This window comes from Chiloscyllium punctatum, chromosome 4 (assembly GCF_047496795.1).
Source record: "Chiloscyllium punctatum isolate Juve2018m chromosome 4, sChiPun1.3, whole genome shotgun sequence".
Lineage (NCBI taxonomy): Eukaryota > Metazoa > Chordata > Chondrichthyes > Orectolobiformes > Hemiscylliidae > Chiloscyllium > Chiloscyllium punctatum.
This window is the reverse complement of record NC_092742.1, coordinates 93,459,374-93,481,274: the sequence shown is the minus strand read 5'-3', so window position 1 is coordinate 93,481,274 and position 21,901 is coordinate 93,459,374. Positions and strand designations below refer to the sequence as shown.

General features: G+C 39.5%; 1 protein-coding gene across 1 annotated transcript in view; it reads left to right on the top strand.

Annotated features, from left to right (window-relative positions):
- Nucleotides 1-21,901, top strand: part of LOC140476541 (regulator of microtubule dynamics protein 3-like) — a 244,186-nt gene that overhangs the window by 157,759 nt on the left and 64,526 nt on the right. Inside the window, exon 7 of the mRNA XM_072569320.1 lies at nucleotides 16,499-16,574. Coding sequence (XP_072425421.1) covers nucleotides 16,499-16,574 — 76 coding nt within the window. The remainder of the gene's footprint in view (nucleotides 1-16,498; nucleotides 16,575-21,901) is intronic.

The following is a 21,901-nucleotide window of genomic DNA, read 5'->3' as shown; positions in this document are numbered from 1 at the left end:
TGTGGTCCCTCATGGGATGATATAATCAGATAGTTGCCAATGTTCAGAGTGAAGGTGGTCGTGATAGATATTGTATTTGCTCTTCTGATGAAATCAAGTATTTGTTATGATCAGGGTTGAGATGTTGCAACAGGACATTGATGACCGTTTCTGAGTTCGGGTGAACCAAAGGGTCATGTGATACTTGCTTTCTTTACGGGGAGGTTCACTGAGAATAGAAACTAGTTAGCTTTTTGTGGTGAAACCAACCCCATGGAGTTGGTGCTTTTCCTCAGGTTTGTTCTTACTGATCTGCTGCTTGCTGCATCTCAGGACAGCAACCTCAGCGTCATAGCACCAGAGTTCCCAGGTTACGATAGCAGTACGATATTCAGGTTTGTCACTTGTGGGATTGTCCATGGATATCCTGATGTTTCAGGCCCTGAGCTTCACTTTGAGGGGATAGAAGATGCCTGTGCTTAAGATCTTTGATGTAAAGTGACTGGTACACTGAACCAGATAGCCCTGACAGATTAGAGTCTTTGTCCAGTGAATGGGGTAGTCCAGACAACTGGAGACCAGGTTCCACTCCATGAAGGAGGACTAACACACACACACACACACACACACACACACACACACACACACACATGTTTATACATAAGCTGATGCCCCCATCTCCACAGCTCCAGTCCTGGAGGCCTGCAAGCTTGCTTGCTTGTTGGTCAAGGTTGAAGTCATCAGGTTGCTCCATATTAGTCCCTGCACCATCAGAAAAGGCTTATTGCTGCCAAAATGTCATGATCCAAGCTCAGAACCATGTTCCTGCCTTTGCCCACCTCGTTGAGTAGCTGAATCCAACTCTCACCTTGCTGCTTTTCATCCAGCCAATCACTTGTTTACACCAGTTGGCTCCTGGTGGCGAAGGCAGTGTCTACTGTTCTCCCAATGTGTTCTCAGACCACCTTTTGTATTGTTGTTTCCCACTGCTACTCTATTGTGTTCTTAACCACTCTGTGGAAAAGAGGAAGATCAGCAACTGAGGAAAAAAAAGCAAACAGAGGTAGCAAGAATATCATCAGGGAGCAGCAAAAAAATGCAGACCAGCAGTGGGAGTAACAGTAGTGCAGCAAGGCAGACCGAAAACAATGAAGCCAGCAGTACAGTTGAGATTGGCTCAGAGGTAGCAAGACACAATGGGAAAGAATGAGACCACAAAGGGCCATTGCGAGTTCATCCCTCTTTTAAATAGAGAGACTAAAACTATAAACAAATCTTACTGTGTTTTTAATTGTTTGCTTTCAATAAATAAGTGTGATGTAGAGGTGCCAGTGTTGGACTGGGGTGGACAAAGGTAAATATCACACAGGTTATAATCCAACAGATTTATTTGGAAGTGGTAATTACAGTCATTTGCTCAATATTCCTGAGAGCCAGTTGATGAAAGAAGAATCCAGAGCCGGTCTTTACTTGGAATAGAGAAATTTGGCATGCCCATAACAATCCTCACCAATGTCTATAGATGCACAATTGAAAGCATACTGTCCTGTTGCAAAATGACCTGGTATGGTAACTGCTTTGCCCAGGACCGTTAAGAAGCTACAGAAGGTGATGTGCACAGCCCAACCCATCACAGAAGCCAACCTGCCTCCCACGAACGCCATTTACACAGCTCATTGCCATGGAAAGGCTGCCAACATCATCAAAGACCCATCACACTTCGGGACTGATCTCCCACAACCTCCTCCGACAGATAGAAGATACAGAAGCCTGAACACACACAAACACACAAAAACACATACACACACACACAAAAACACACACACACACACACACACAAAAACACACACACACAAAAACACACACAAACACACAAAAACACACACACACAACACAAACACACACACACAACACACACACACCTTCTTCCCGGCCGTTATCAGATGGATGAATTGTCTCTTAACCTCAGATAATACTGGTCTTCCTAATGTTGATCTTGTCTCGCGCACACCGTGTGCATCGTAACCTGTATGTCTCAGTCTAAATCTTTTTACAACCTCTGATCTGTGCAACCTATGATCTGCCTGTACTGCTCGTAAGTAAGGTATTTCACTGTACTTCAGTACTTATCACAATAAATCAATTAATCAGAATGCAGTTGAAAAACATCAAATCAGTGCCTTTCATCTATATGTGCTTCACCTCCATCGATACAATTAATAATTTATACTTCAATTATGTTTTCAAGTTTTAAAAAAACGTAAAGGTTAACTGTAGATACCGGGATATTATGATCTCTTAGATCTGCTGAATATGATGCACAATGAAAAGCAACAAAGACAGCAGTTAAGGTCTTGAAAATGTGCAAAGTTAACTTTTTGTAGAGAATTTAGAAAGAACAATGGTGTGTTTTGGCCAAAGATTTTGTCTATGCCTTTCCTGTTTGGTAAAAGTGCAATATTGAGTAACTCATACAGATTTTAATTTACTAGCAAAATGCCTCGTGGTATTACTCACACACTTTTAAAGTCTGGAGTACATTTGTGATATTTAGCTACAGCTTGGTGTTTTTTCATTAACTTTAATAAGTAAATTCAGATAATTATAGTTACACATGAGACGTTAGAGGTATACATCTCCCGAGAACACAGCCTTCCTTTCAGTGTCTATTTATATTGCACTTTTGATGTTAATCATGTTGATGTTAGTCAGTGAGTTGTGTTGAAAGCTTGTAAATTTCAGGTTTGAGACAATGATTATTTTCTCTTGTGGAAAGATTGTATAGCATATGCAATCAAATGTGCAGATTTAGAATGTGTAGATGCATTGTGGACCATCCTGGGATTATTAGTGAATCACCAGCAATTTTACTTATTCTGGGCTGCATAATTGACTGTGCCCCTTCTCTATCTGGTGTCCAATGAAGCTATAAGCAATAATCTTTAATGCTAAATTGTCTGCAACACTACTACACAACTACTTTGTCATGAATATGGCAATATGCCTGTGATCTGAAAATGTAAGTTCTAAGAAGATTGAAAGGCTTGCATTTACATAACGCTTTTCATGACCATTGAGTGAATGAGTTCTACAGCCAGTAAAATACTTTTGAAGTCACAGTTGTAATATAGGAGACATGGAAAACTAGTTGAGAACCAAGTTTCCGTAAACAGAAATGTAATAATGATCAAATACTGTATTTTTGTGACACTAATTTAAGTACACTAATTGACTCCAACAAATAGTGCAGTGGGATCTACTGCCTCCATTTAAGACAGCAGTAAGTGAGTGCTGAACTGTACCGTCAATTCTTGATTTTTGTGTTGAAGACATTGAGTGGAACTTGAACCCAGAACCTTGTGATGCTGAACCATAGGTTCATCGATCCAATATTATCAAAATAATGCAACATGTTTGCTGGAATAAATATCCAATTAAGTTTGCAGTTGTTTTTCATATGTAGATATATCAGATATTTAAATATATATAGCACTTCCATCTAGAAGGACAAAGGCAGAAGATATCTGTGAACTTCACCACCTTCAAGTTCCTGTCCAAGCCACTCACAATCCTGACTTGGAAATATATTAGTGTTCCTTTGCTATCGCTGGGTCAAAATCTTGGAATTCCCTCTCAAGTGGCATTGTGTGTAAACTCACTGCAACGGTTCAAGAAGGCAGCTCACTGCCACCTTCTCAAGGGCAACTAGGGACGTGTAATAAATGTTGGTCAGCCAGCAATGCCCACATTGCACAAAATGAATATGTTAAAATAAACTGTGCAATTAAAATGTTAAATTTTTTTTGCAATTATGAAAGAGTTTGGCTTGAAATCTACAGTAGGACTGAGGTGTTTTTCAATGTCTTAGTGACACATGAGTCAAGCAAAACATATGCTTAGTTCTGTTTCTCTCACTAGCTATTTCCTAGAACAGTTTCCCAGCCTGTCATCCGTCATCTTTATGGGCACCACATTGAGCGTGGATAACCAGAGGATTGCCCCACTCTTCCTACCTATCATAAGCATAATGAAAGGATTTACTGGTTGATAATCAACATATTTGATCACATTGTGAACGATTTTTTCCCCAAGCAATCAAGTTCTGGAATGGCACTCAAAAGTTTCCAGTTTAGAAGTAAGCATCCTGCCCAGTGTACCACAAGATCTCCACAATATTGACATTAACTACAATATTAAAATGAAGTTATCGTTGTGAGAAACATTAGTTAAACTAAACTTAAATTATTGATGATGAAACCAAGAAGGGAGATGTGACAACCTTAGGCGACTGGCAAGGATATGTATGAAGGAGGTGATTTAGGCTCGGGATCTGATCTAAACAAATTAAAACTAAAAAAAAAATCAAAATGCAATTACAAGAAGGAGATGTAAATTAGTTGAAAATTGTTAAGAAGAGTTAGATTTGCCAAAAAGGAGCAGAGAAGGTTATGGATGCCCCAAAAGAGAAACTGCGGAAGCTGGTGGAAAATGGCTTGTAGATGTGATGTTGCTATACGAGAAAGTGAGACCTGCAGATGTTGGAGATCAGAGTCAAGAATGTGGTGCTGGAAAAGCACAGCAGGACAAGCAGCATCCAAGGAGCAGGAGGATTGATGTTTCAGGCATAAGCCCTTCAGAAATTCCTAATGAAGGGCTTATGCCCAAATTGTCGATTCTCCTGCTTTTTGGATGCTCCCTGACCTGCTGTGCTTTCTCAGCACCACACACTTGACTCTGATGTTGCTATAAGGTTGAGATTCAGACCTTCCTGCCTGTACTACACACATTGCCAAGTTGGGTGCAATTTGGACTCTGGAGCCTCTGATGCTGTCCAATTACATTGAGCTACACTGAGTCTGTGGCCCAGAAACCGGTCTTTTGGCATAACTGTGTTGATGTGTTAAGACTCTACACAAAACTTCTCATATCACCCTTCATATAATCCTATTAACATATTCTTTAATATTTTTCTCACACATGCTTTCTTCCCCCTAAAACCATCTATGCTTTTAGCCTTGACTATTTCATGAAAGACTGCTACTTTCTCACCATATTTTAGGCTAAAAAGGTTTTGCCTAAATTCTTTGTTAAATTTAATGGTGACACTGTATAGCTGTAACCTCTAGTTTTCTCATGCTCCTTTAGGTGGAAGCATGTCACATCGTGTGTGCAATACCTATAAGCATGTCTTTGCTCCTTGTCTGCTGATGCATCATTCTTAGCTAATTTTTTGGCAGTCTTTGTCAGTGGTGGGTTGTCATGGCCACCTGTTTCAATGAACAGGATGAGAGGGTGGGCTGAGGAACCAGTTCCCAAGTATAACTAAGCCTGAAAAGATTGGAAGTTCATTGATGGTATTATTTAGCCTATTTAGCCAACTTAATTGATCTTTAGGTGGAAACATCACTATTAGATTCCTTCTGTTGTTTTAAAAATCTCAATCAGGTCATGTTTCATCATGATTTGGAGGTGCTGGTATTGGACTGGGGTGTTCAAAGTTAAAACTCATGCAACACCAGGTTATAATCCAACAGGTTTATTTGGAAGCACTAGCTTTCTGAGTGCTGCTCCTTCATCAACCACTTGATAAAGATACAGCGCTCTGAGAGCTACTGCTTCCAAATAAACCTGTTGGACTATAACCTGGTGTCATGTGATTTGTTTCTCAACTTTCGTCATGTTTTGTAGTTTACTTTTGTTTTAGAGAGAAAAGTCCCAGCCTGTTCAGATTTTTCTGCTTAATATCTTCTCAGTTCTAGTATCACCACTGCATCTTCTTGGTGTCAGGGGGCAGTGTTGGACGGGGTTGGGAGGCGGGGACTGTGTAGAGGGAAGGTGTTGGACGGTTGGGGGGTGGGGGCAGTGTTGGATGGTTAGGGGGAGGGGGAGATGTTGGACAGGGTTGAGGGTGCAGGGGCTCACGCGTGGTGTGCTGCTGCTAGTCTCCTGAACGGGGAGCAGACTTTAAAAATTCCAAGCACCAGAGGAAAGGCATTTAATCGATTCACCGAATAATCGATTATCCAAACGAAATAGTGCCCGCCCATCTCGTTTGGATAATCAAGGTTCCTCTGTAGCTAGGTATCTTTTTGTGGTCGCAAAAGAGAGTCCAGGATGGTGCGTTGCCTCCTGGTGCTAGGGTCCTTGATGTCTCAGAGCGCTAGGTCATTGTGGAGAGAGAGGGCAAACATCCAGTGGTCATGGTACACATTGGTACTAACGACATGGGTTAAGAAAAAGGATGAGGTCCTAAAAGCAAAATATAAAGGACTAAAAAGGACCTCAAAGGTGGTTATCTCAGGATTGCTATCAGTACCACAAGCTAGTCAGAGTGGAAACAGCAGGATATAAAGGGTGAGCACGTGGCTGAAAAGATGGTGTGAAGGGGAGCCTTTCAGATTAATGGGCCATTGTGACTGGTTCTGGGGGAGGTGGGACCTGTACAAACTGGGCACATTAACACCTAGGCAGGACCAGGAGTACTTGGTAGAATGGTTGGAGAGGATTTAAACTAGCCCAGCAGTGTAATGGAGACCAGAGTAGGGCAGTAGGTGCAGAAATTGAGGGAGAGATAGAAACTAAGGCAAACATGACTAAGAACAAGAACAGTGAGGGAAACGCTGCTGAAAAGAGCAAGGGAGATGGTCTTAAATGCTTGTATTTCAGTGTAAGAAGTATATTAGGCAAGGCAGATGAACTTACAGCTTTGGTTAGTACTTACAGCTGTAACATTATTGCAAATATGGAGACTTGGCTGAAAGAGGGACAGGACTGGCAGCTGGATGTCCCAGGACTTAGATGAGGGGATGTAAAAAGGGTGGCAGAGTTGCATGACTGATAAAGAGGTATCTCAAAGCTGTACTGAGGGATGATATGTCAGAGAACTCGTATATCAATCAATATGGGTGCAACTCAAGAATAGGAAAGTTGAAATCACAATGCTGGAGGTTTACTAGAGGTCTCCCAACAATCAGCAGGAGATAGAGGAGAGAATATGTAGACAGATCATGGAAAGAAGTAAAAACAGCAGGATTGCTGTGGTGGGTGATTTTAGCTTTCCTTATATTGACTGGGACTCACTTTATACTAGGGGTTTGGATGGGACAGAATTTGTAAGGACCATTCAGGAAGGTTTCTTGACACAGTATGTAAACAGTCCAACCAGGGAAGGCATTATACTTGACCTAGTTTTGGGAAATGAGCCCAGCTGGTGAGTGAAGTTTCAGTGGGGAATCATTTTTGGAGTAGAGACCATAACACAGTGAATTTTAATATACTCATGGATCGGGATAACAGCAGTCCTTGGGTGAAGGCATTAAACTGGGGGAAGGCAAACTGCAACAAAATTAGGCACTGGAGAATGCTGAATTGAGGCAGATGTTTGAGGGTAAATTTGGATATATGGGAATATTTCAAGCGGCATTTAATAAGAGTACAGGAGCGTCACATTCTTGCGAGAATGAAGGATAGGTGTGGTAAGTTACGTGAACCTTGGATGACCAGGGATGATATGACCTTGGTCAAAAAGAAAAAGGAAGTGTACATGAGGTCTAAGAGGATGGGAACTGACGAGGCCCTTGAAATATATAAGGAAGGAGGAAAGAACTTAAACAAGGATCTAGAAGAGCTAAAAGTGGTCATGAAAATTCATTAGCACACAGGATTAAGAAGATTCCTAAGGCTTTTTATACATATAAAAAGCAAGAGGGTAGTCAGGAAAAGGGTTGGCCCACTCAAGGACAAAGGAGGTAATATATGTGTGGATCCAGAAGAGGTAGCTGAGGTCCTAAACAAATACTTTCACCAAACAGAATGGGTGGAGGATGATCGCGGAAGAGAGTGTGGAATTTCTAAGCCAGGTTGCTATTAAAAAGAGTCTTCTGCATCTTTAAAAGTATTATGGTAGATAAGTCCCCGGGTCCTGATGGGATCTATCCCAGAGTATTGAGAGAGGCAAGAAAACAAGTTCCTGGAGCATTAACAGACAGCTTTGTATCCTCTTTGGCTACAGGTGAGGTCTCAGAGGACTGGAGAGTTGCCAATGCTGTCCCTTGTTTAAGAAGAGTAACAGGGATAATCCAGGAAATTAAAGGCCCATGAGGCTCACGGCAGTGGTAGGGAAATTATTGCAAAAGATTCTCAGTGGCAAGATCTACAAGCATTTCAAGTAAATGGATTTATTAGTGAGAGACAACATGGTTTTGTGTGAGGGTGGTCGTGCCTCACTAACCTGATCAAGTTTTTTGATGAGGTGACGAAGATGATTGATGAGAGAAAAATGCTTGATATTGTCTACGTGGACTTTAGTAAAGCCTTTGACAAGATGTCTTATGGCAGACTGGTATAATAGGTGAAGTTACATGGTATCAGGGGGTAAGATGAATATAGCTTTTAGATGAATGGCTTAATCATAGCAAACAGAGGGTAGCAGTTGAAGGATGTTTTTTCAGAATGGAGGATTGTAACTAGTTGTGTTCTACAGTGATTAGTGCTGGGACCTCTGCTGTTTGTGGTCGACATAAATTATTTGGAGGAAAATGTGATTGATCTAATTAGTAAGTTTGCGGATAATACAAAGATTGGTGGAGTTATGGATAGTGAAGAGGATTGTCAGAGGACACAGGAAGACATAGATCAATGGGAGGCATGGTCAGAAAAATGGCGAATAGAATTTAATCTGGACAAATGTGAGGTGATGCATTTTGGAAGGTCAAGTACAGGTAGAAATTATACAGTAATGGGAGAACTCTTGGCAGTATTGATGTGCAGAGGGGTCTGGGGGTGCAGGTCCACAGATCACTGAAGGTGGGAGTGCAGGTAAATAAGGTAATAGCAAAGGCATATGGCATGCTTGCCTTCATTGGAAGGGGCATTGAGTATAAGGATAGGCAAGTTATGCTGCAGCTTTATAGAACTTCAGGCCACACTTGGAATATTGCGTACAGTTCTGGTTGCCACACTACCAGAAGCATGTGGAAGCTTTGGACAGGGTACAGAAAAGGTTTACCAAATGTTGCCTGGTATGAGGGATTTTAGCTGTGAAGCAAGGTTGGATAGACTGGGTTTGTTTTCACTGGAACGGAGAAGGTTGAGGGGTAACCTGATAGAAGTTTATAAAATTGTGAATGGCATGGATAGAGTGGAAAGTATAAGGCTTTTTCCCAGGGTGGAGGGGTCAATTCTAGAGGACAGAAATTCAATGTATGGGAGAGGATGTTTAAAAGAGATGTACGAGGCAAGTATTCCACACAGAGTAGTCAGTGTCTGGAATGTCTGCCTGAGGAGGTGGTGAAAGCAGACACAGTAGCAGCATTCAAGAAGCAACTGGATGAATACATGAATAAGAAGGGAATAGAGAGATACAGATCCCGTAAGTGAAGGCAGTTTTACTATGAAAGGACAAAATGTGTCGGTGCAGATCTGGAAGACCAAAAGGCCTGTTCCAGTGCTGTTTTGTTCTTTGTTCTTTGTTTGGGTGCCAGTTTAAGACTGAGATGAGGAATTTCTTCTCACAAAGGGTTGAGAGTCTTTAGAGTTTCTTACCACAGAGAACTGTGAACCAGAGTCCTTGTATACATTTAAAGCTGAGATACATACATTTTTGATCATTTGAGGAAATCAAGGGTGATGGGGAAATTGCAGGAAAATGGATGATCCTGCGGAATGGCAGAGCAGACACGAGGGGCCAAATGTCTTATGGCTTTTTGGTCTTTAGTCTTTTCTCTTTTAAGAAGGTGGGATACGTCCATTCGGAATGCTAGAAGTTGGAAGGAAAACCAATGAAACTTATTGGAATGAATCTGAAAAGGAAATACAAAAGGAAAGGGCCACAAATCAAATGGTAGCTTTAATTACATCTAAGAGTCCAGAGATGAGCAGTGCTGTGAGTGCAGAAAACATATGTAGAGAGACTTGAAGTGTTTTTGGCTGAAGAGATGATAACCCCTTTTTTCTTCAGGGAAGCATCCAAGCCCATAACTATAGAAAAGGATACAGGAGCTACTCAAATGTATGCTGGAGAAGGATTGAGTTTTCCCTTCAAAGAGCTCATTGAAAGCCAAAGTGTTAGTAAATGGGATAGATAGACAGTATATCCCAATTCATGCCGTCCAAGTCAAGTTGTTAGAAAGCCCCAACGTATGATTAAACCTGTATCTTTGATACTGGTTCTAAAGAATCACTCATTGGAATGTAATAGATTATGTAGGACTATTACTAAAAACGGAAACAGGTTCATCCGTATACCCTTACATTTATGGATATGACAACCTAATTGCCAGTTGCCATTTCTAGGGTAGTGGCAGAAAATGTTTTTTTTACTTTTTATGGACTACCAACTAATATACAATCTAATCACAGTTCTGACTTTATGTCTCAAGTTTTCCACGAGATCATTAGCTGTTTGGTTATAAATAATTTTCATCAACTGCCTATCATTCACAAACACAAGAGCTTTGGAGAGATGCCATTAGACTGTTAAGATCATGACTAAGACAAGCTGTCATGAATATCCATAGGGACAAGGATTAGATGTCTTACTATTTGCTATTAGAAATTCCCCAAGTGAATCTACTGGGTTTAGTCATTCAAGTTGATTTATGGTCCTGAGATGACAGGTTCATCAAAATTGACTTAGAAGAAATTCTTGAATCAAAAAGACAGATTCTCCAAGTTGGATTAAGTTTGTACTGTTTTTAGAAATATTTTCAGGAGCATATAGGGCAACGTAAGAGCATCTGGAATTTTCAGAAACAAAAATTGAATAATGGGCATATAAACAATTAACATCTAGAATGTTTCATGTGGAAGATAAAGCGTTGGTACTGTTGCTTTTGCAAGGTAGCCCTCTGAAAGAAAAATTGAATCGACCATACAAGTAGTTAAGAGAGTTAGTAAAATGACTTACCTGATACATACTCCTGCTCGTAGGAAAAAGAATCAGTTATGTTTGTATTGTTTTTAGAAAGACTCTCAGGAACATATAATGTAGTCACATAACAATGTTGAAAAGGTATCATAGGGAGGAGGATAAGAAGGAACAGGTATGTCAGGATAAGAGTAGTGGAAGATGACTGGGAAAATAAGAATGAGGCAAAAGGAGTGGCAGACAGTTCTCAAATCAAACTTCCTTCAGTTCCACTAACTGACTCTGAAATATTGGGATAGTTAGGTACTAAGGTCACATACTTAGAGAAATGACAATGGGAAAATGCTAAGGAAATTTGAGATATTATATAGAGATACACATTAGCTCGGCATGCTTGATCAGAGGAGAATCAGGGCTGATAAACCGCATCCTTGTTTGTTGATGCCATAAAAACAAGCTCAGGTGGAAACAGAAATTGAGTACATGCTGGAAAAACCAACTGATTTAACTTAGTCAAACCAGCTGGAGTTCACCAGTAGTGTTTATTCCTAAACTGATGGATCAACTAGACTCTGTGTAGATCTTAAGAAGATAAGTGTGGTCACAAAGACAGAACTTGTGTTCAATTCCACTGGATTGAAAACATTTTAAAAGCATTTTGATTTTCCCTATTTTTCATCAATGATAATCAAGTCCTAATAAGCATAATCTATTAATATGTGTCCAAGTTCTACATGGATCAGAACCAGATTTACAATGGAAGATCTCCTGTAGTTGTGTGAGGTAAATTTGAAGCTGAGAAGGGAAGTTTGGCTTCAGTTTACATCAAACAATAACTGAGCTGTCTGAAGGAGAAATAGTCTGACAGCAGGCTTGATTCTTTGCCACAGACTCAAAGAAGCAATTATTACTAGGTAAGTTTGCTATACTGCAACAACCTTGACTGGATAATAATGTAAAACAACCCCTCCATGATTGGCCAACAACGGTTCCCATTTATATTGCATCAGAACATAGGGAAACACTTAAGATTCTTCGCAAAGTCATAATGAACCAGTATTTGAACTCATCTCACCCAAGAGTTTGCATGTTTGCTGTGGAAAGCAACGAACATTTTAGTCCGTCAGATTGCTACCTCTATTTATCTTGTTCCTAATCATTGTCCAGTGGCTCTGGCTGAAAAATGTACTTTCTGTATTGGGGATTAATAGATTTAGGCTTGCCATTAATTAAAATGCCAGTATGCTATTTGACTTGTTGATAAAGAATGCTCTTTTAGATAGATCTAGCAATAAATGCAGAGTTGTATTCCACTATGAGCTGGTGTCTCTGGCACAGATAATTTAAAAAATAAAGTTTTAAAATTTCAAAATTTAGAGTAAATTCAATTGACATATTTACAAACTGAATTTTGCAACATGGTTCTGAACATGAGTGGAATATTAAATAGTCAGTTAAAAATATTTAAAGGGTAAATGACAATCAAAACACTTGAGCATTTTTACATCTGGGTTAACTGTTGGTCCTTAGAATAGTATATCTGCAAACACAAAGAAATTGGACATGATGGGTTAAATATAATTTCTAGGAACACCAGGGAAAGCATACCAAATCAGTTGAATCTGTTTTCAACAGAAAATTCTGTCATGCCAGCTCTGGAGATGGACTTTGGAATTCAAAATAAAGAATCTTATAGTTACAAAATCCTATATACCCAAGATTTGAATTTGAAATGAGTTCAGTTATGTGGAAAGCATTTATGTGTTGTGTTTATTTCTCATGAAGAGAACATAAGAGTCACTTTATGCTTCAGTGAACTGTAACTAGCCTGGTATATTTGTTCTGGGAATTTCAGTTCCTCCAATAGAACTCATACTCGGACAATAATTTGAAAAGACACATGTTGGTGATTTTTAAAATATAATATCTAGTATTATTTTGATTGTTCAATTTCAAAGCCCACCACAGCAGTGATTGAAACTTAAATTCAATAAATAAAATCTGTAATTGAATGCTAGCCTCAGTAATGGTGACCGTGAGCATATGACTATACAAATTAGAATTCGAATCGAATAGAAAATAAGGCTGTTTGAACCAGCTGTGCCATTCAATAAAATCTGATGATTTCACATTCCTGCCTGCACCTGATAACGTTTCATGTCCTTGCTTATCAAGAATCTATCTACGTTTTCCTTAAAAATATTCCAAGAATCTGATTCTGAATTTAAGGAAGCGAGTTCTAAAGACTCATAACCCTCTTTGAGAAAAGATGTCTCCTCAAATTTGTTTTAGATATCTCTTTGTTTTATTGTTCATAATAATTCCAAAAAATAAAAACCCAGAGTAGGGTGCGGAGCAAGAATGCTAATCTTTTCAGTTAAATGCTTGAAGAATTATCAATAGAAAATTATAATTTAATTTTCTCCAAGATTGATGGCTTTGCTTGAAATCTTGCCTGAAAAATAGTGCCCAAAAATTATTCTGCCAACATATGCATTATGGTTTTAAGTTATAAAGAGTCTTGTGGAGTTGCAACTGTTTCCATCATTGTGTTTATCATTGACCCTAATATTATCTGTGACATGAGGTAACAGTTGGAAACTGAAAGCAAATTTCAGCAGTAATGATGCTGTCTTGTCACCCTTAAACCATAATTTTAAATCCGCCTTATATCTACTATTGAAATAACTGTGAAGTCATGAAAATTTAACTTCATTTGATTTCGAGTAATGAAATCAAAACCCCTTTCTTAATCTGTCATAATTACAATCTTTGCATAAAGGTGCTTTCTGTAATGAGTTGTGAACTGTATCTAGTAATTTTGTTTTTTTCTTTAAAGTTTCAGTGTACTTTTTTTCTTTAAAGCTCCATGTTTCAGTTTATCAGAACCACCAGAATGTCTTTACCAAATGCTTGTTCATGTTGGCAGCTGGACTCCTAGCTGTAAGAAATTTGTATTCTTAACATGGTTGATGAGCTGTTCAAAGTTCCCTTCTCAAATCTGTAAAATGTACTTTTTCAGCCAACTTAGGGTGGTTTGAATTTTGAGAAACCAAATATGTTCTCAGCAATTTTTCATTCTGGATTTATTTTTGTTTCTTTTCTGGAGGCATGTTTTCACACTGCCAAGTGCATTGCCTGCCTGCTCCTTTCAGGACATTTGTCATCATGGTTATTATTCCATTGGGGAAAAGTCTGGAAAGTCAGCTTGATCTCTCAAACTTTGGAAAGCTTAATGGTTTCAGTTCATGCACAATAGTTTAGTATTTTATTCACTTTGCAATGCATCATGGATGTGAATTTAAACTGATTTTGTAAAAGATAAGTAGAAGAATAAACCAGACTGTAGGGCAATACCTTCTCAAAATGTACTTTTTTTTGTGTGTATGCTGAAATCTAGCTAGAAGGGGAAGAAGGCAGCTTCTGTTAGGATGTGACATGAAAGCTCCGTTAGGGCATTTGAGAGTTACAAGTTAGCCAGGAAAGACCTAAATAGAAAGCTAAGAAGAGCCAGGACCAGACATGAGAAGTCATTGGCAGAAAGGATCAAGGAAGACCCTAAAGCTTTCTGGAGGTATATTAGGAATAAAAGAATGACTAGAATAAGGTTCTGACCAATCAAGAACAATAGTGGAAAGTTGTGTATGGAGTCCAAGGAGGTAGGAGAAATGCTAAATGAATATTTTTTGTTGGTATTCACACTGGAAAAACACAACGTTGTCAAGGAGAATACTAAGATACAGGCTACTAGACTAGATGGCATTGAGGTTCACAAGGAGGAGATGGTAGCAATTCTGAAAAGTGCGAAAACAGATAAATCTCCTGGGCCGAATGGGATTTATCTTTGGATTCTGTGGGAAGCCAAGAAGAAGAGCCTTTGGCTTTGATCTTTATGTCATCATTGTCTACAAGAATAGTGCCAGAAAACTGGAGAAGGATAGGAAATGTTGTACCCCGTTCAAGAACGGGAGTAGAGACAACCCTGGTAATTATAGACTAGTGAGCCTTACTTCGGTTGTGGGTGAAGTGTTGGAAAAGGTTATAAGAGTTTGGATTTATAATGATCTAAAGAGGAATAGGTTGATTAGGGATAATCAACACAGTTTTGTGAGGGGAACGTTGTGCCTCACAAACCGTATTGAGTTCTTTGAGAAGGTGACCAAACGGGTCGATGAGGGTAAAGCAGTTGATGTGGTGTATGTGGGTTTCAGTATGGTTTTTGATGAGGTTCCCCATGGTAGGCTACTGCACAAAATATTGAGGCATAGGATTATGGGTGATTTAGAAGTTTAGATCAGAAATTGGCTAGCTGAAAGAAGACATAGGGTGGTGGTTGATAGGAAATGTTCATCCTGGTGTTCAGTTACTAGTGGTGTACTGCAAGGATGTGCTTTGGGCCCACTGCTGTTCGTCATTTTAATAAATGACCTGAATGAGAGCGTAGAAGAATGGGTTTGTAAGTTTGCAGATGACACTAAGATCAGTAGAGTTGTGGATAATGCCAAAGGATGCTGCAGGTTACAGAGGGGCTTAGATAAGCTGCAAAGCTGGGCTGAGAGGTGGCAAATGGAGTTTAATGTAGAAAAATGTGAGGTGATTCACATTGGCAGGAGCAATAGGAATACAGAGTACTGGGATAATGGTAAGATTCTTGATAGTGTAGCTGAGCAAAGTGATCTCGGTGTCCATATACATAGATCCCTGAAAGTTGCCATCCAGATTGATAGGGTTGTTAAGAAGGCATATGGTGTATTGGCTTTTATTGGTACAGGGACTGAGTTTCGGATCCATGAGGTCATGTTGCAGCTGTTCAAAACTCTGGTGCGGCCACACTTGAAATATTTCGAACAGTTCTGGTCACCACACTATAGGAAGGATGTGGAAGCTTTGGAGAGAGTTCAGAGGAGATTTACTTGGATGTTACCTGGTATGAAGAGAAGGACTTATGAGAAACTTGAAACTGTTTTCATTAGAGAGAAGAAAGTTGAAAGGTGACTTAATTGAGACATACAAGATTATCAGAGGGTTAGATAGGGTGGACAGTGAGAACTTTCTTTCCTTGGATGGTGATGGCTAGCATGAGGGGATATAGCTTTAAATTGAGGGGTGATAGGTATAGGACAGATATCAGGCGTAGTTTCCTTACTCAGAGAGTAGTAGGGAGGTGGAACGCCCTGGCTTCAACAGTAATAGACTTGCCAACTCTAACGGAATTTAAATGGTCATTGGATTAACATATATGTGAAAATGATATAGTATGGGATAGATGAGTTTCAGATTGGTTCCACGGTTCAGCACAACATCGAGGGCCGAAGGGCCTGTACTGCGCTGTTATGTTCTATGTACTCAGTGATAAATTATTGAAACAGTCTGCTGGGAAAGCTGGAACACACATGACTAAGATTAGTACACTTGGATGTTGGAGGAGTGAGCTTTCATGCACCAAGTGGCTTTGTCTTGTTCTGAATGTACTGCTCGCAGCCAGATTCTTAATTAACTGTGAAAAGGGTCACAGAATCTGGATTTTCTCTGATGGTTACTGAGCAGCTGCTGAATGTGCACATTCGACAACCAAGCAAACTAAACCAACTGAAGTAAAGCCATATTATGTTTTGTTTTCAGTGCATGTAACATCATACCTTTCTATTTCAGGTATGCTATCCTATGTGGCAAACAGGCTGACAATGAGACCGTCCAGAATCGTATCAAAGCTGGATATAGTTTCAAGGTAGGCCAAGTTCAGAGCGCTGAATATGGACAAGTTAGACTTGCCAAGACATATTATGAAAAATTAATTTCTGCCTGCAACAAAATACTTCAGTTACATGCAGGCAGCAGACAAAACTCACATGTTGCTGCTGTGTTTGGTGCTATCCAAGACTATTCAAGCAACAAGCTAGGTAAGGATTCCTTCACTGCATGCCAGAAACCTGACTTTAAAACATTGCAGAGATGTGGTCAAGCAATAAAAGCCACATATTTCTATGCCAAGAAAAGTGCCTCAGAAGTTTATAGGACCTATGCCAAACCATCCAATTTATGCCAGGAGCTATTGCAGCTGTACTTGAGCATTGTAACTTAGTCCAGAAAGATAGCATTGAATATCAGTAATGAATCCTAACATACAATTTCTATCTTTGGACAGACTCCTACTCTTGTGGTGCTGTCAGTTGTTTGCTGGAGCTCAATTGCAGAATTTACTATTATTTAATCAACCAAGATTATGCATTTGGAAATCTCCATATCTGTGCTCTCAAAGGCTGTTGAAACCAATTTCAAGGGGCACGTCACTTGCGAACAGCTTCCCACACAGTACTTTTGTTTTTTTATGGACATAAAGATGCAATCTGGTGATATCACCTATATTGTGCACCCAAAGATTTATTGTACAGCATCCATTGTTCAGTACTTTACAGTCATTGACCTTTTTAAGTCAAATGGTGTCACCAGTAACAATAGTACTTATTGCCTATCACTAATTGGCCTTGAGGTGACAGTGAGCCACCTTCTTGAACCACTGCAGTCAATGCAGTGAAGATGCTCTAACAGTGTTTTTGGTAGAGAATTCCAGGATTTTGACTCAACCATGAAGAAGAAATTACGATACGTGTTCAAATCAGAATGGTGTGTGACTTCAAGGAAAATTTGGAATGAGGGCAGAGATATCTGGGGTGGACTGGGAAAGGAGTATAGCAGCATAGACTTAATGAGGAATGATGGGAGACATTTTTAAAAAATTCACAGCTCACAGCAAAGAAGTATCCAAGTGAAAAAGAAGGATTCTAGGAAGGAGGTAAGGCAGCCATAGTTAACTAGGGATGTTGAGGCTAACATCCCATTGGAAGAAAAATATACAGTGTGGCAAAGATTATGGTTAGTTAGTGGATTGGGAAAGTTTCAAAAAACCAACAAAAGACACCCAAACAATAATAAAGAGGAACAAGATAAGCTTTCAAGGCAGACAAGAGATCTTCTTTAAATATACTGAAGAGGGAAGCTAAATTGAATATTGGACCCTTAGAGAATGACAACAGGAGTTGAATAAATACTTTGCATCAGCCTTCACAGGAGAAGACACTAATAACATTCCAAAATTACTACATAAACAAGGGACAAAAAGGCAAGAATAAATAAATACAATAACTCGTAAGGCTAAAGATGAGTAAGTCCTTAGATACCGAAAACTTTTGTTAAGAATCCTCGGATTCTGGAAGTGTCTCAGAGGATTGGAAAACTGCCAATGTAAAACCTTTATTTAAAAATGGAAGAAGACAGTAAGTCAGATAACTATGGGCCAGTTAGCTTAACATCTATTGTAGGGAAAATGGTGGAGTCTATTATGAAGGATGTAATAGTAGAGTGTTTAGAAGTACCTGATATGATCAAGCAGATAATCATAGCTTCATGACGAGGAAATCATGCCTGCCAAATTTACTACAAATCTTTGAATTTACTTGAATTCTTTGACGAGATAACAAGTAGTATAGATAAAAGGGAAGCAATAGATGTAATACATTAGGATGTTCAAAAGGTATTTAATAAGGTACCAAACATTAGACTACTTCATAAGAGCCCATTGTGTTGGAGGTGGAATATTAATGTGTAGAGGAGATTGGATAAATAATAGAAGATAGAGTTGTGATAAGGGGGGCATTTTCAGGATGGCATTCCTTCTCTCAGTGGGTAGTGAATCTATGTAATTCTTTGCTGCAGAGGACTGTTCAGACTGGGTCATTAAGAATATTCAAAACTGAGATAGATTTTTAATCATTAAGGATATCAAGGGTTGTGGTGATAAGGCAGGAAAGTGGAGTTGACTGTGTTCTCTGCTAATTCAAACAGTGCTTTCTAGATGGGGGCCATTCACTACATACAAGAGGTTTTCCTCATTTTATCTTTGGCTGTTTTGCGAGTCAAGTTCTTCTGACAAGTTCTCTCAGTAGACTCTTGTTCAAGATTCTAATTGCCTAGAAATTGTATTGTGATGTAAGATAAACCTTTTATATGTTTAAATGAAGTCCGCAATATGAAGGTTTCACAGTTGCACTACTGAAGCAAATCAGTGATCCATTATGCTAGGTTTGTAAGCATTGTTGTGGCTGCTCAGTTGCCTTAAAACTTTACCTAAGACCAAAATGATCTAAAATAATTGCATTTAGTAAATCAAAAATGGCTGAACTTCTCAGGAAGCTCAGGATAAGCGAATGTTAGTGATGAGAGACCTGTGGATTTAACGGTATCACACTATTTTCCTTTACCTAGCTCATACAGGACATCTAGTGGCACACACCTCAAATTACAATATTTGGCACTGACAAGACCCAAATCACTGAGTCTTGATCAGTGTGGCAGTCCCAGCAGCAGATCCAAATGTGTGTGCTGCTTCAACTCTCTTACTATTTCTCTTCAATCACAATTCAATTTGAAATGCCAGTGATGTGTGCAGGAGGCATGTAATTCCATGTCAGAGGAAACTTTTGGACAATGAAATCCATAGTCAGCTGACAATACAGCAGTTCCAGGTGAGCTATAAAAGTCCTAGTCAAGCAAGGAAGCTGTATAACTTTTCAACTTCATTGGCATTAACATAACACTTTAAGAGCACAAAGGTAGAATGGATTTTCTTTTCTCCAAATTTAAATTTCACTTGCAAATTTACACCTTATAGAGCATGCTAATCTACTGAGGTAAAACAAAATCGTCATTCAAATCACATTGGTTTCACCTTATTCATCTTTGTGACAAGCTTACTCAGAGAGCTAAATATGCTGGTAGCCCTCATGGTTGGCAAATATTGATTGTCACAAATAGTGGTGGTTACAAGGGAGTTAGGAACATCTCCTGTACCGTGGAAGAACTAATGCAGTGTTTCTTTTGTTCACTCTTGATCGAAGGTTCATGTGTTTCTCTTTTCATTCTGTGTGACATGACTAAATTTGCAGGTTCAGCTAGCCCTCCCTCCCTTTGCATTTTAAGGCATATTCTCTGAGAGAAATCTCAGTGGGGATGATTGAAGTGTGATGGGTGAACTCAAAGCTCAGTAAAGACTCAGCCAGCCTAACATTGATACACATTTGGACAATATTATCCCCACCTTTTAGCCTTCTCATTTTCTTATTTTGCCCAGATGTTCCTCAGCACCCCACCATAGGAAGCCATGTCTTTCTTACCTTATTCTTCCATATCCCTGCCACCACTGTTTTAACCTCTCTTGTATGCCCTTACAACCTTGTATTCAATTGAACCCTCAGATTTCAAACCCTATTCCTTCACCCCTAACCCACCCTTGCTTGCACCAGGCTTCAATGTGACACTAGGAAAATGGCTGACATCAGATGCAACTGTGAAAAAGTTCTTGACGCACCACCTTTAAATGAACTTGAAGATAGATTGTCTTTCTAAAAGGTTTATGCTAAATAATATTCATGGCATGCAAATGTATTACAAACACAAAGCTGTCACTTAGTTAGAGATAAAACAACTGCAGATGCTGGAATCCAAAGTAGACAAACAGGAGGCTGGAAGAACACAGCAAGCCGGCAGCATCAGGAGATAGAGAAGTCAATGTTTTGGTATAACTCTTCTTCAGGACTGGGGGTGGAAGTGAGGGGAGCAGGTGATTATACACCAGAAGCAGACTGCTGACTTAATCTCTATACCTGAATGCACTGTCACTTTTTTTTTGGCAATTACCATACTTCTGTGCTGTCTGGTGCTACTTATGCCACTGGAAGCATTTTTCAAATTTTATTTGATCAATCCCCCTCACAGTTTTAACACTTCTATTAAATTACCCCTGAACCTTTTCTGGTGAAGAATCTTCCTGCTAGGAAAAACAACTCCAGTTTCTCTAATCTGTCCACATATCTGTTGTTACAGGCTTATAAATTTGTCAAAAGCTGCACACTGGATGTGCACTGTTAACTTCAGATTGGAATATGTAGTATTGCAATATCATAGCATTAACTGCGTAAACCCTATGTATCCATTTGGTGCATTGATAGGGGTTCAGTACAATTAAGTTAATCAAGCTTAGAGATTTTGGTACAGGATCAAAATGCTATAGATGATGGAAATCTGAAACAAAAACAGATAATGCTGAAAAATCTCTACAGGTCTGCCAGCATCTGTGGAGAGAGAAACCAATTAACATTTCAGGTCAGTAACCTTTTGACAGGACTGGACAAAGTAAAAACATAATAGGGTTTAAGCAGCTGAAATAATCATGGAATCATAGAATAGAATTCTAGAATCCTTACAGTGTGGAAGCAGGCCATTCAGCCCATCAAATGCACACCGATCCTCCGAAAACCATCTCACCCAAACCCACACATCCTCCCTATCCCTGAAACCCTTAATTTTCTGTGGCTAATCCACCTAGCCTCCACATCCCTGGACATTATGGGCAAGTTAGCATGGCCAATCCACCTAGCCTTGCACATCTCTGGATTGTGGGAGAAAAATACAGCACCCAAAGGAAACCCACGCAGACCGGGGGGGGAGGAGGAATGTGAAATCTTAATACACACATTCATCCGAGAGTGGAATTCAGTCTGGGTCCCTGCCTGAGTGGGACAGCATTGCTGACCACTGGACCACCATGCCACCCTTTTGAGAGGGAGAAAAATCAACAAAAGAGAACATCTGAAATAGGGTTTAAGACAAGAGATATTAGCTGACAAACAAATTGTCAGTGCAAAACCAGGGAAAGTGGTGATGGAACAGGTAAAGAAAAAGATGAGATATCTCGAGGAAATTTGAATGGCAGATTGGTGAACAACTGCAAAATTGAGTTCAATTGTACTTAATTGAAAGATATACTGCTGTTCCTTAAACTTGCATTGAGCTTCACTAGACCCTTACAGGAGTTTAAGGGCAGAGAGATTTGTATGAGAGAAAAAGAGAATTAAAACGACAGGTGGCCAGAAGATCTGCCATGCTTGTGATCTGAACAGAGGTATTCCACAAAACAACAATCGAGTCTGTGTTTTGTCTTCCAACTGTGGAGCAGATTCCATTGGAAGCAGTAAATACAGTAAAACTCAAGACGTGCAT